This window comes from Psammomys obesus, unplaced genomic scaffold, assembly GCF_907164565.1.
Source record: "Psammomys obesus unplaced genomic scaffold, mPsaObe1.curated_primary_1811, whole genome shotgun sequence".
NCBI classification, from domain to species: domain Eukaryota; kingdom Metazoa; phylum Chordata; class Mammalia; order Rodentia; family Muridae; genus Psammomys; species Psammomys obesus.
Window position 1 is genome coordinate 8,998,549 of NW_026596040.1, and position 14,398 is coordinate 9,012,946.

General features: G+C 41.8%; 1 protein-coding gene across 4 annotated transcripts in view; it reads right to left on the minus strand.

The window, feature by feature from the left end:
• Sema6a (semaphorin 6A) overlaps positions 1 to 14,398 on the minus strand; it is a 121,114-nt gene that overhangs the window by 22,194 nt on the left and 84,522 nt on the right. For 2 of the 4 annotated variants that reach the window (XM_055622575.1, XM_055622576.1), the window contains exons 13-17: positions 13,120 to 13,296; positions 12,624 to 12,764; positions 12,452 to 12,532; positions 10,304 to 10,362; positions 7,802 to 7,822 (exon numbers count right to left, since the gene is read on the minus strand). In XM_055622575.1, the coding sequence (XP_055478550.1) occupies positions 7,802 to 7,822; positions 10,304 to 10,362; positions 12,452 to 12,532; positions 12,624 to 12,764; positions 13,120 to 13,296 (479 nt within the window). Of the gene's footprint in view, positions 1 to 1,952; positions 2,118 to 7,632; positions 7,684 to 7,801; positions 7,823 to 10,303; positions 10,363 to 12,451; positions 12,533 to 12,623; positions 12,765 to 13,119; positions 13,297 to 14,398 lie in introns of all 4 variants that reach the window. The other 2 variants (XM_055622573.1, XM_055622574.1) reach the window with 2 other exon arrangements.

The following is a 14,398-nucleotide window of genomic DNA, read 5'->3' on the forward strand; positions in this document are numbered from 1 at the left end:
TTGGCAAAACAAAACAAAAGTTGGAAACAAATCATGAACAGCAAACAGAAAGATCATTCAGAGAAGAGGGAAACCAAAATCATAAAAGTCATGGTACAGGGAACATTAAGCTCTATCATTTCCAGTTTCTGCATAACAACTCATTGGCATTGCCCCATCAATCACATCCCGCAGCTGTCAGGAATCAAATCCTATTTGACAGGGCAAGGCAAGGAGGTTGGTCATAGCACGAGAACAGCAACCATGTTAAACACCCATGCAGTCACCTCTGCCACCATTGTCTGACGCTGTGCAGACTGCTTCCAGCTTCATCAGTGCTTGTAATAAGACTCAGGAGAGTGAGCAGTGCTGAATTATCAAAAATCTGTCAAAGTGCTAATTGGACTCCTTGAGAGCCTCCATTCCTTAGGGGAGTTGATGAATGGAGAAAATCCATGCTGCCCCTCTCACTGTAGAACAGAGAAAATGGCTGCAACCCATGCCTGACTAGAAAACTATAGCAGGCAAAAACAAAGTGATTTTTTTTTAAAAGTTGTCCCTACTTCAGAATACAGTCAGGAATGACGTATCTGAGGTCTGAAGCCACACACAAATAATGGCACATGCTGAGGCTTATAGCCGGTCAGGCGGTTTCCCCTTTATTGAGAACTTTCTTAGGCTGTTAAGGACAGATATCTCTCTAACTTAAAGAGGCCGATGAGACAAAACCAGCTTTGTTCTTCTTTAAATAGATTTGGGGCACGACATACGAAGAAACAGAAGTCTATATTGAAGAATAATAAAGCCAGTAAAGAGGACACATGGAAGAACAGGATAAAAGGGCCATCTTTACCATTCAGGCTCAGGAACTAGGGCAAGAGTGCATGGTGCACACAGGACAAAAGCAGATTAAAAAATATATGAAAAATTAGCATGGGAGCCTGTCCAGAAAGGACTCCATCCAAAGGGTGGGGGCGGGGGAGATATGAATGCCAAAAACCCCAAGAGAGGGCATGGCACAGATTGTCCTCAGAGTCCCTCTGGATTCCTGATCCCCAAAACTCCAACCCCAGCTTAGAAGGGACTCTTGAAAACATATAGAAGCAAACAATTCTGAATGGGGGGGGGGAGATGGCTCTCCAACACAAACCGGGCATTCGAGGCACTCATTCACAAGACTGTGGTCGGGATAAGTAAAGGCCTCTCTGATTGCAGCTGCAGCTGAAGTAGGATGTGTTACCAGAAGCAGCAAACAGCTAGAAAAGACGTGACATTTCCTGTCTGAAGGCCAGCACAGAAAGCAAAGGAGAATTTAGGACAGTTCACAGTACAGCCCCTTTCATTTAGTGAGGCTTCCTTTCCGATGCAAACGCATAGCAATTCTCCTTGATTAAGTAACATATTTTTGTTTCAGCTCTTGTCCTCTAAGAGTGATTACAGTAGTCTGCGGACCATGAGCCCATTCAGATTCTGCACCATGAGAGAGAATGCAATGCTAGCCAGAGGGAAAGGCTTTGCTTTTATTCTTCAAGTCACTGACTATCGAGCAGGCTTTTTTTTTTTTTTTTTTTTTAACTTCCATTGCTTTCACGTGCTAAAGCCTGCACAGCATTCCATCCCGTTATGGTGGGGAAAGAGGGTCTAAAAACTCATAGAATCAGACTAGGAGGAGTTCAGAGGAGTGGGAAGGAATCTGAGGAGCAAGCACTCACGCTGGAGTAGCCTATGCCTCTTCTGGAGGGAGAAAGCCCTGAGGATGTGCTATGTGTTCTGTGTGGCTTCTCCTGGGTCAGGGAACAACTGGGGATCAAGCCTGGCTCAAGGGCTGGGTTGCAGTCTTTTCTGAGATGCATTCAATCATGGTGCACAGGAGGTTCCTAAGGCAGGTAGGATCCAGCTGGAAGCAGGTACACAGTCCTCCCCTTTCCCCCACCCCTCTCCCCCCAGAGGAAGAGGCACTTCCAAGGCCTTACCCTTCTTGTCCTGGTGGTTATGGGAGGACACTGCCCCCAAAGGGTCTGTGCTGCCAGGTGCCTCGAGCGGTTCGTTCCAGTCCAGCATGCCTCCCCTAGACTCATACCCCTCTCGGGACGCCGAATCTGATGTGGTGGTGCTGGGCAAGAGGGAACTGGCGTGCCCTGTTTTCATCACAAATACAGTTAGGAAACATCACCACAGACCACATTCCCTTTGCTCAGAGGCCAGGAGCTAGGACACCCATGATGACCTTGAGACCGAGGGCATGCCTTAGCAATGGCTTGCCGGTGGGGGTGGCCTGTGCTGGACTCGGCAGAAGATCTTTTGGACTTGTAGTTAGAGGATGAATGGCCAGAGACTGTCTCAGACACTGAGACAGTAGCGTGAGCCTGGGAAATCATTTACCCTGTCCTTTGCCACACCATGGGGACAGTGACCCCTCCCAGGCCTGGGGAGATAAAGTGGCACAAAAGTGGAAGTGTCACAGTGCCTGATCCACAGATGCTTAAAAACTACTAGCGTCCTTCCCTAGAGCACGTCCCATGGCAGGATGAGAGACACTCCAGTAACACGATTTGTGACTGACAGGGCGTCGATGGGAGTGGCTAGCCTCTCCCATCCCAAATAACTTAGTTATCTCAAGCCCTTCCTGGCAAAGCTCCACAATGCATTTAGTGTTCCATCCTCATGAGCATTCTTTATTCTGGGAGATGCTCCCTCTCCCACGGGGTCTGTTCCCACCTCATTGGCCTGGAAGCCTCCTCTGCTACCTGTCTTTTGGGATGCATCACTTTATGACTCAGATTTTTGAGACACTGTTTTTCTCGCCTCACTGACTGAGACAATTCACCTAGAGAAAGGGAGATTTTAATCTAGGATGTAGCCCAGCGGAGGGCAGTGTCAGAACACTGGCAAGCCTGGGAGTCATGGCATTTCCTGTGAACACATTTAGAAGCTCGCTCTCCATCATGGCACAGATTAAATGCAGAATATATCGGATCCTTTCACCTCAGCTATTGCAATAATTTATAGAAGACTGATTAGCAGTCTTCTCTAGGAGAAATGAAATCTAGCCTCTCTGTGACTTTTAAGTGGATTATTGAACCATCTTGCCTAAAGCAACATCTTCAACACTTTAAAAAAAGCTATCGCTGGGGTCAGAGCACATGCCTGTGAACACCCGGCACTTGGGAAGCTGAGGCAGGAGATTTGCTCTGAGCTTGGGGAGAGCCAACACTACAGTAAGTTCCAGGTAAGCCTGGGGAAGAAACCAAATTAGCTACTGTATGTGCGTAATCAGTGTCGTTGGCACAAAGGAGAACAGACTCAGAGTACTTCTAAAAATTCTAGCCTTAGGATACGATCATCTTGCATACGGTAAAATACTGGCCAGCAGAAAGCGAGATTCTACAGATAGATGCATCTTATATCTCTCTTCTTTTAATCTGTAATTATTATTAGAAATTGGGGTTTCAGGAAACTTTTAAATATTATAAACTAAGAAATAATGTATTTGAAAAATAGCACTAAATCTTGGACTTTTGCTGACAGGCAAAAGTAAGCCAAGAGAAGAGGTTCATGTAAGCAATGATGATTTCTTTGGAAATACCACTCCTGTATGCTGCTGCAAAGCTTCAGTAACATAAGAAGTCCCTAGGGCTGGAGACATAGCTCAGAGGTTAAGAACACTGGCTAATCTTCCAAAGGTCCTGAGTTCAATTCCCAGCAACCACATAGTGGCTCACAACCATCTATAGTGAGATCTGGTGCCCTTTTCTGGTGTGCTGTATAAATAACAAATAAACAAACAAACAAACAAATAAATCTTTGGGCTGGAGAGATGGCTCAGTTTAAGAGCACTGAATGCTCTTCCAAAGGTCCTGAGTTCAATTCCTAGCACCCACATGGTGGCTCACAACCATCTGTAATGAGATCTGGTGCTCTCTTCTGGTGTGTAGGCAGAACACTGTATAAATAATAAATAAATCTTAAAAAATAAAAGAATCTGAACCAGTGCTTAAAAAAAAAAAAAAAAAAGAAGTGCCTGTCTGTGTAGAACCTAGGTGGTTCCCACACAGCTTCCAACATCTGTTTTGTTGAAAATAAGTCTGCTTCACAGCCCACTGCTAAAAAATATGCTCATTTAAGACTCAAGGAATGTTTGATTCTAGACATTCCATTCCCAAGTTCTACACCCTACCTAATGCTGATAAAAGAACAGGGGTGAGAAAAGTCAGCCTAAGGAATGGAAATAAGAATTTCCTTCCTGCTTACATTGAGGTCTAAAACATGTTATGTCCATGCTTGAATTCAAGACTACATTAAAAAAAATATACGGCCAGCCTAAAATACAACTCAGCATCCAACATAAGAAAAATAATTAGAAAGCTTTGTAGGTGGGTGGGGAGGGTTGGGATGGGATGGGGGTGGGGATTATTCTCCCCTTCAAGTAGCAAAAATTTCTTCTATAGGCGTTTGAGCGCTTTCAATTTAACTGTGTTCAAGGGGCAATTTTACGGTAATGCCATAAGTATGGTTTAGTGAGAACATTTCTTAATATGGTAATCTAGGGGAAATATATGCCCAAGGGACACATTTTCCGTAGAAAGATTTCCTGGACCATATGCTACAGATACATGGAAAACCCATTGGTGATGGAAAGCTATGGCTACGAGAGGAAATTAATGTAGACCAGATGGTAGTTAGGTAGGAAAATGTTTTACACAAATGTGAGAAATCAGCCTTCTTCCTATCTCTGAAGTGTTAGTCTAATACTCATCGCATCTCGATTTTCTGTATGTAAATGTAGAGAAACCATGCATCTGATTTACTCAATAGAAAAGAAAAAAAAAAAAAGCTTTGTAACCTTTTAAACGTGTGCTTTGGGTTGGAAAGCATGGGCTGGCAATGAAGTGAACAGAGAGCAAATAGTGTCAAAAAGTGTAGGGCCACCACAAGGGGAGAGGATGGAGAAGCGGCAGCCATTGCAAGATGAGTTCCGTTAACTCTCCACACTTAAACCCACTCGGAAATCAGAGATTCTTTCTCGCAGCCGCATCTTACAGGCTGTAGATTTGTATGTGTTGTCCGTGAGACTTTGTAACCAAAATCACATCAGGAAAATAGGCAATAGCTTGTGGGTGTAGTACTTCAGGTCTATAGGTTTGCAGTACAATGAGAGAAGTTTCATTTTAATCAATGGAACATGATAGTTTTCGAAGACACAAAACTGTAGATTGATTCAAAATGTTAATTTTCATGCATCATGTTTCTCTACATCTACAAGTGACTGCGATTCTAGAGATTACAGACCCTTCCCACTCTTCTAACCGTTAACTACAACTGTGGCCGATTAGACAGAAAAGAGAAACAATGTAATTTAATGAAGAGAAGAAGCAAAGAGAGAAAGCAGTCAGGGCCCAATTCACTAAAAGATTCTTGTACATGTAGCTGGTGTTGCCTACAGCTTTGGCCAACAGAAAGCTTGTACAGTACACTAAAATGATCCCTATACCTAAGAGAGGAAATTACATTTTTATGGCTTGTTCTGTGGCCCTAAATTAGCCAGGAAGTGCAGGACATACAGAGGATGCAACTACTAACAGTACAGGTGCATTCTGGACTGTCCTCATCTCTGTTCATAAAAGTAGCCATTTGGTCCTTTCTCTGGCGATAAAACCCCGCAAATACTCCATGCCTGGCACGTAGCAGGCACTCAAGGAATATTTGCTGGATGAATTAATTAAATCTTTTCTTAGTCAGTAACAAGATAAACATCACTTATTAAAATGCATAAGTACTATCTATAGGACCACTCTTTTTTTTTTTCTTTAAAAAATTTATTATGTTTCCCTCCTTTGAAAACTTCTCCCTACTGCATCTCAGTAATTTTCCAACCTCTTGATGGTCGGGACCTCAACTCATCTTGATGGTCAATTAGCCACCTAATCACTGCATACTGAACAGCTCCTACCTGCAACAGACAGGATCATGAGCTAAAGCCCCACTCTTCTTTGGTTTCCTTACAGAAACTTCAGAGCAAAAGCTCACAAAATTGGGCATTATCCTTTAAAGTTTTAATTTTCCCATTAACATACGGAAAAATTAATGCCTGTTCCTTGAGATAGAAATGAAAGACCCACACTTGCTTGGAGAGTGAATTTTTTTTCTTTTTGGTTCATAAAGAGCATACCAGAATTTAATTATGTATTCAAAGAATTCCCTGGGAGTTAAAGCTGGTCTTGAGCAACTGATGAATGCTAGGAAGGTTGCTGGTTCAATTAGTTTCAAGGTCTGAATTTCTCAACATCTGATAAAAATTATTCTGTTATAGGCAATGATTGCAAAGTCTGACATTGCAAAAGAACAGGTGCAAAGTGAGTTTCCTTTCTGAAGGTTAAGGTTAAACTGGATGACATTTGCCTTCTGAGCAATATTCTCCTGGTCTGTGCTATTTAATATTCCTGTTTGAATCATAGATGAGAGGATGTCGAAGGTAAAGAAATCCTGTAGGCTTATCTGCTCTACCCTGTCTTGCATCATGAGGGGGCTGGGCAGGGGGACTACATTGCATAGCTTTTTAAGACAGTCTTGAAGACCTCAATAAGGCTTCTGATTTATGCTAATCAGGCTCAGGGACTGAACCATTTACATAAAATGACTGAGCACATTCGCAGCCACCTTAAACTATTCTTTGCTTCCTAAATGTTATGGCTTTCCTCTCCTTTCCATCTTTCCCTCCATTTTTTTCCCACCCTTATGTTTAAAGCATGCTCCTTAACCATTCCTTTGTTGTGCATCTCAAACACACCTCCCCCAAAAAACTACAAACGCCTAAACTCGTGGTCCAAATTAAAAGGCAAAAGCTTAAATTTGATACCACAGAGATGATGTCATATCATATTTTTAGAAAACACATTCAATTGTTTAACTTAATAAATGTTTCAAGGTACTTTGAAAAACAAAAATGAAACAGCTGCATTTCGGCTCGCATGTGAAGAAGTAAGGCTACTTCCTGAACAACCATCTCTTGCTTGTGTGTTTCAGGCAGAGAACAATGAGGGAAATCCTGTTTGGATATCACACCCACTGCCCCATGATTCCTTGTATACATTCTGAAGAAATCTCACTGGAAATATGTTTAAATGTTCAAACTCTTTCTGAGCTTAAGTTTTGTTGGTCTATTTCATGCCACATACACTTTTGCCTTATAAAACCCTGTTGTCTGTGCCCTATATAAAATTTTTCCTGTGGGGGGTGTTATCCTTACAGCCCGGATTAGGGGAGTGGTATTCCCCATCAGCTGAGGGGTTACGGTTTATGTCTTACAAGCACTGTTCTTTTATCCTGAATCTCCATATACAGAAGCATATTCAAGAAGAACCTTCTTCTCCCTTGAGAATTCATTAGGTAGATTTACCATATTCTTTAATGTTGGCAGGTTTCATATTATATGAATTAAATATTTAAGACTTGGGCTCCTTCACCATTGTCTCATGTAAGCAGAATTTTTTTTTTTTAAGCATAGTGAAATCTAGAAATTAGTGAATTGGGGCCCTGAAGTAACAAAGAATCTGGTCTATGATTAGGAATGAGAACTATAAACTACCAAAGGGTGAGTAGATTTAAGTATTTATATATATATATATATATATATATATATATCAATAAACTGACCATACACTGTGTTGAAAGACATTTCATAATCTGGTAGAAGAGTTGAAATGTCTATAAAAAATGAGGATAAAAATCAATTAAAAAAAACCCTAAGGTTTACAAATACTCAGGCGGATTAGTGCAATAGATTTCCATGGACATGAAACTGTGACAGTAACATCTTCCTTACCATTCAGTGCCACGAAGGAATCTGAAAGACAAAAGCAGGAAGGTGGTTACTTGGCTGCACACGATCAGTGCGACTTACACAAAGAGTGGGGATGAGCTAGCAAGAACCGGGCCAATGTGGAGGCCCCAACACTAAGAAGCATCTGTCACTTCCTGCTTGTACCCTAAGCTGCTTCCTATTCGGTTCAATTTCCATGGTGACTTTCCCCAAAGCCACTGCTAACAGGCAGAGAAAACCTAAGAGTTACCAGAGGAAATGCTCACTGCAAGTCCACTTTATACAGACGGGGCCACGGCTGTGGATAAAGCAACCAGGCCACATGGGTAAAAAAGAACAGTTTTCCTCTTCTGTCTGGTTTCTTCTTCATGGATAAACCAAACAGGGAACTGTCCAGTATCATAATCCACAATGTTCTGATCTTGGCGGGAGTCTTGGTTGGGAAATTAATACTCCAAACCCTACACACTTGGGAAGCACATTTGTAGGTTTGTGTGCTGATGTCTAGGTCCTATCACTGGGTCACCAAACACTGGATCACTTTCCTGTCAAGGTCGGTGCTGCAGATATGTAAGTGGCCCCTGAAGACTGACACATACACGATATGAGACAGAAGTTGTTCCTGTTCTGGAGGGAGCATTCAAAGAGGACACGCTCTTGGGACAGAGGGCAGGCAGAGGCATAGTGTCGCTTTCTGTCCTCAGTGGGGATCTCAGAGTGGAGCCTGAGGAAAACAGGCTTTGCAGCTGACCCTGGGCATAACTCTAAATCAGCAGATAGGTACCTCCTGCTTTACATACTTGTTCTTCCATTTTCTCTGCCTGAGATAGGTATGTGTGGACACTTAAACACACAGTTGCAATCCATCAGCATCTTCTTTGTACATATCCTGATTCAAGCCAAATCCATATTTGTTTTTCTACAGACACTCACATCACCAGATCACAAAAACACAATGGAAATGCTTTCTAAAGCGAACTGGATTCTGTATCTAAAACAGCACCGCACCCTCCAGAAACCTGGTTTTCCCAAAACTGAAACTACAAGGCACAAGATAATTATGGTCCAATGATCAAACTTCAAACTGTTTTAATAATACAGATGAATAGTCACACACATGGCACAGATGCTTTGGTGATGACACACCTCCTACACCAGTTTGGACATGTAAATATTTCATGTGAAGATATGATAGATGAAAACGCTGGTTGTATACTTTATTAATAATCCAAATTATGTACAAATCAAGAACTTGTAGATAAGACTGGTAATTGGCCTCTTTCTTGGATTATTCTGTATCTCTTGCAGAGGCATATGATAGAAAGTGGAATTACAGCCTGGTCTGAAATTTCAGTACTTATGAGACGAAGACTTAGAATTATAGTCATGGTCTGTATGTTAGAGTTAAACACCATTAGTCATTCAGTTTTGTTCCCTTAAGAGCTGTTTTTCAAGGCCATTTTGAATGCAAGTTTCATGAAACCATTAAAAAAAAAAATCACAAACTAGGTGACCCTCCTTTTAGAACATTCTCAGATCCGCCTCATTCTTCCTGAATGCCTTTCATTCTCTTAACTCCAGTGCTTACAGACTGCATTAAAAACTCTTAATAAACTCCAACTCTGCTTTTAAAAGTCACAAACTGAACACATTTTTCTAAGTGCATGGCATTATTAAGTTCACAATATTAAAGCATTTTCAGGAGAATCCTGATATTGATCAGATCCTAAGACAACTAGACAGAGTTCTGAGATCTCTCTAGAGAGTTCTAAGTACAATGTTGCCACTTAATAGCATGTGACGTGAACTGGAAGAGTGACATTGTAGTTTAATTTCTGCAAAGGGGTTGCTTAAAATTGCTTTATGCTGATGGATTATTTCTTAAGTTTGTTCTTACCTCAAATGGTTTCATTTTGAAGAGTAATCACTTTCACTAGGAAATATGTTAAAGAACACTAACACAGTCCCACCCAATTAAAAAGCTGGAGCACAATGATTACATTTTTGATTGTTTGACTAAAATGCACTGTAATAGCACATTATGAAAAACAACACAAGTGTCATTTCTGTAATGGAAATACTAACATAACTTAGCTTTGCTATAATTAATATCCTCTAGCACACGTTTGTGCATTAGAAAAATGGGAGAGGTGCCTGCAAAAACCTGACAGTGCTGGCTTCTACGACACCATTTTCTTTTTGTTATGTCCACAATCATGTGGTATGATGTTTCTAGACCAGCGGTTCTCAACCTTCTTAATGCTGTGACCCTTTAACTCAGTTCCTCACGTTGTAGTAACACCAGCCATAAGGTTATTTTTGTTGCTGCTTCATAACTGTAATTTTTCTACTGTTGTGAATTATAACATGTTTCCTGATGGTCTTAGGTGATCCCTGTGAAAGGATCGGGGATTGGTCATGACCACAGGTTGAGAACCACTGTGCTAGACCATTTGATGAAAGTGTCTTTATCCATAGGCAGACACAGATTTAAAGTTTACTTACTGTGACAGTCTCCTAGGCCATCTGTATTGCCACGCTCTACGTCCTGTTCAAAAGCCAGTCTTTAAAAAAAAAAAAAAAATGGAGGACAAAGAAAGAGAAAAACATACAATACCATGAGTCATCACTCTGGAATGGGTCTTAAGTCTCATTAAAAAAGCGACCCTTCGGCTAAGCTGAGTGGTGGTTGTACAAGAGAAACAGCCCTCTGACGCTTAAAAAAATGAGTTTTATGTGAATCTCCAAAGAAAAGCTGTGATAGCTGTGAACTTAGATCAGATTCAGGAAGTTAATTAGTTTGTGTGTTATTCTTATCCATTCCTTTACACTGGTTCCTTGAGCATTACTTAAACCTTTAGAAGGTTTTCGTATTAAAGCTGGCTCCTCGAATAAGCAGTATGGAGTGTGTAGACTAAAGCGTCTACTCCTCTCTTCTTCCTTTTCCACTCTTATCCTTGCTTTCCCAGGACCCCTCTTTCCCCATTTATTTCCTACAAAGCACATATAAGTGTTTAAAAGCACACCTGGTCAGTGAGCACATGAAGCCTGTGAGAGGGCGGGCTCTGGCTAGCACCTTGCTCTGTCCCTGCCCGGTCTTCAGCGCTCCTCTCCTCCATTCTATGGGTCATCACCATTCATTTTGACTTTTAAAACAAGCACACTGGATTTGTCCATCGGAAGAGTATCCTTTGGGAGAACTCTGTGCTTATATTTCTAAAATGTAATTGAAAATTCTCATCCGTGGCTGCCTCAGTCTATCACAAACCACGTAAGAAAACTGCTTTGAAAGTCACACCCTGATCTAGCCTCTAATGTCTTTGGCTGAAATGAAACTCAAATTCATCCTCTAAGGAAATGGATTTCTTCTAATGAAAGCCAGTATCCATCCAGTCCCAAAGCTCAGTCTCCCAGCAGAGCTTCACGTGTGATGAGCAGTGCCTTTGGCACTGAAATAGGAAGGCAGGGCTTAAAGGAAGCCTCAGGAGCCTCTGAGGCCTCTTTAAAGGTAACTTTAAAATATCGTAGAAAAATCTTGTTACCTTTGTTCACTTGTTGAATATAGGACAAATGATGACCCCCTTCTCAGCGCCCCCATCACTGATTCTTTCTGCTCCACCCCAAGGATTTTCATGAAAAGATACAAAGTTCCAACTCTACCAGAAGTCGCTAGAGCTCCCTGCAAAGTGACGCTAATAATACATAGTGGGTCAACGCTGAAGCCCTCAGATCTCCAAGTCATATTTTACAGATCTCATTAGCTCCGTTCAAGAGAATATTGCTCAAATTATGTGGGTGGTGGTCACAACCAGATAGCCTCTTTCTGGTTGTCAAGCTATTTTTAAAGCAGAAAGGATCCTCCCAGCATGAGAAAACAGTTCTATTTCACAGATGGGGCTGGGGAAGTTCGTTTGTTAAAGGAGAGTCCTGGATATCTCACCTGCATTATCTGCAATCTGTCTGAGACATGCTTTGAATATTTTTTCCAAATGTTATTTTAGATTTCACATACATTGAGAGAGGACACACACACACACACACACACACACACACACACACACACACACCATAGGCAGAGCAGAGGGGCTTGATCAAAGGGACCAATTGGGAAATGGCCAAACATTGATTGTGTGCCTAATGGGCAATAAGGTCAAGGTTTGTTTAACACGGGAGAAAGCTTTATTGGATGTGAACACCATGTTTGGAGCATGATCACATGGGTTTACTAATGTTCTGCTGTTTCGTCTCAGCCTTGTACTTTTGGTCAACTAGCAAACCCGTTTTGCTGTGTGTGGCTGGACAAACCATCCACTAATCTAATTGGTTCCCCATGGCTCCTTTCTCTGTGTCCTCAAACTGTGATGCTCAGGGCGGCTATCTTCGTGTCCCACTTTCTAGGGAATACTTTTGAAGCCTACTGCGCTCCTTTTCTGTGATCTTAACCAGCGTGAGGGTGATTATTCCACACTCTGCTAGGTGTGATGCAGAGTCTGTGGACTGAGTCGGCGATGGAAAAGGACCTGGTGGTTTTGTGGCTGAAATTCTCATACACAGAGGGATGGGAACTGATGATTTGAGGGAACACAAGCAAGCCCACATCCAGCGTGCAGAGGGACAGAGACAATTTGCCTCCTCACACCTCAGGCTCCTTACCTGCCAAGGGGTGACAGATGGGCACAGGAACCACTTTCCTTTACCCACCCACAATATGGGTCTCTGGAGGCGATACAGGTTCTGCAGGAAAAAGATGACAGTCAGCTAGCTACACAGGACTGCTTTCTAATTACTATGGATTTTCTAATTGTCAGTGAGGCAAAATACATACTTTTTACACTTCCCATGTCGCTCACACCGGCCAAGAGGCACCTTTATCACACAAGTAGAGAATGCAACAAACAATGATCCACTTGCTCTATCGAGCTGCATGCCCACGATCCTTTTGTCTTCCACGCCATCATAGCTGCACCTAGTTTATGAGGTATCAGAACACCATTAGGAGATTTGTAGGAACAATTTCCTTTCCCTTGTCACCACCCTCATACTCTGCGTCTGGACTGGCATGCTGACCTCACTATCTGATATAGTGAAAGGTCTTACAGACATTATGTGGACATCTACATGAGCAGCTATAGGACATTCATCGTTGGCAAGGAAAACTAATGCTTTTTATAACTCAGTATTTTTTTAAGAGATGGCATGAAAAGCCATGTAAAGCTGCATAAACTAACTTGTCTGCCATGATTTTCCATGAATGGAAAAGGTCGCAGAAACATGACAAATAATTAGAAAAAAAAAAAAAAGGCACCAAATGTTCAACTCACTTTTCTGGGTTGTAAACATTCATCTCCTCCAGGAAAAGGCTGCCATTTAGGAAACCACTGCTTCCTATCCTGGCCAAGAACTTCAAGATGATTCCCTTTTCTGATCCCAGGAAAACCACAGTGTGATTCTGATATGGCCCAGCAGCGTTGTCTACTGCAATTTTGGTCAGGCGGTATCTAAAAATGACAGGATCACATTTGGAAAAAAATCTCTTTGCTAGTCTATCATTAAAGGTCCCCTTTCCACTTCAAACAACTGTGACACAGCTTTCTAGTAACAATGTCATGAAAAATATATGCATGTAAGTAATGCTCTCAAGATGTTCTTGTCCCTTATTTTCATATGCCAAACATTAGTATGACTCCAACAGGGAGAAGAAAGTATGTGTGTACAGAGGCCAAGTTCCATAATAAATAAATATCCATAACCATATGAAACCACTCAGCAATGATCCCTTCCATGGGCAGTAAGGAAAGACTGATGGCTCCAAGGAAGAGGGCAGGCATAGGGAGTGAATGTACTTAGTATTCAGTAATATTTTTCCTACGAGGCACAAAAACTTTGTCAACAAGATCAGAAAACTTTCTGCTCACACACAAAGGCATAAAGAAGACCCTGAAGGTGTAGCACTCAGAGCAGTACTAATATTAGGACTAGCAAGCCAAACCACGTCTGGGAAGGGAACGCCAAGAGACAAGAGTAGACTTAAGTGGGCAGCCTCTTTCAATGGAATTCTACAATCATTCCTCCTTTCATGTATATCTATTTCTCCTAAGTACCAAAACAGGAACTAGAAAACACCAGCTTTCCTCCAAGTAATAGAATATGGTTTTGAAGTTATGGTCAAGAGATTTTCACAATAGTATGTTCAGTAAGGTCAGGGGATAAAAATAATTTTGTGTTACTGACTGCCACAGTTTAGAAAAGCCTGTTGTAACATATTGAAAGTAAACACCAGTCACAAAGGATGTTTAATGCTATCAGAGACCTCCAATCAGCTACGGCTTCCCTGTTGGCATCACTTCAGATAGCAAATACCAAAGTATAACTCCTTCGCGCAGGCACATCATTACAAATGTAGTGTCCCTTCATGCCAGCCACCCCATCACGTATAAAGCACAGACAGGTAACTACTTCTCATGGGTTCGCCTTCACCACCTCTCTGTGCCGCACAGATTGGATTAAATGAGCTGATCTGGAAGGAAATATTTTTCTTTCTTCTAATTGCTCGCATGTGTAGAACTAGCCTGAAAATACTGGCACTCTTCTCACTGAGTA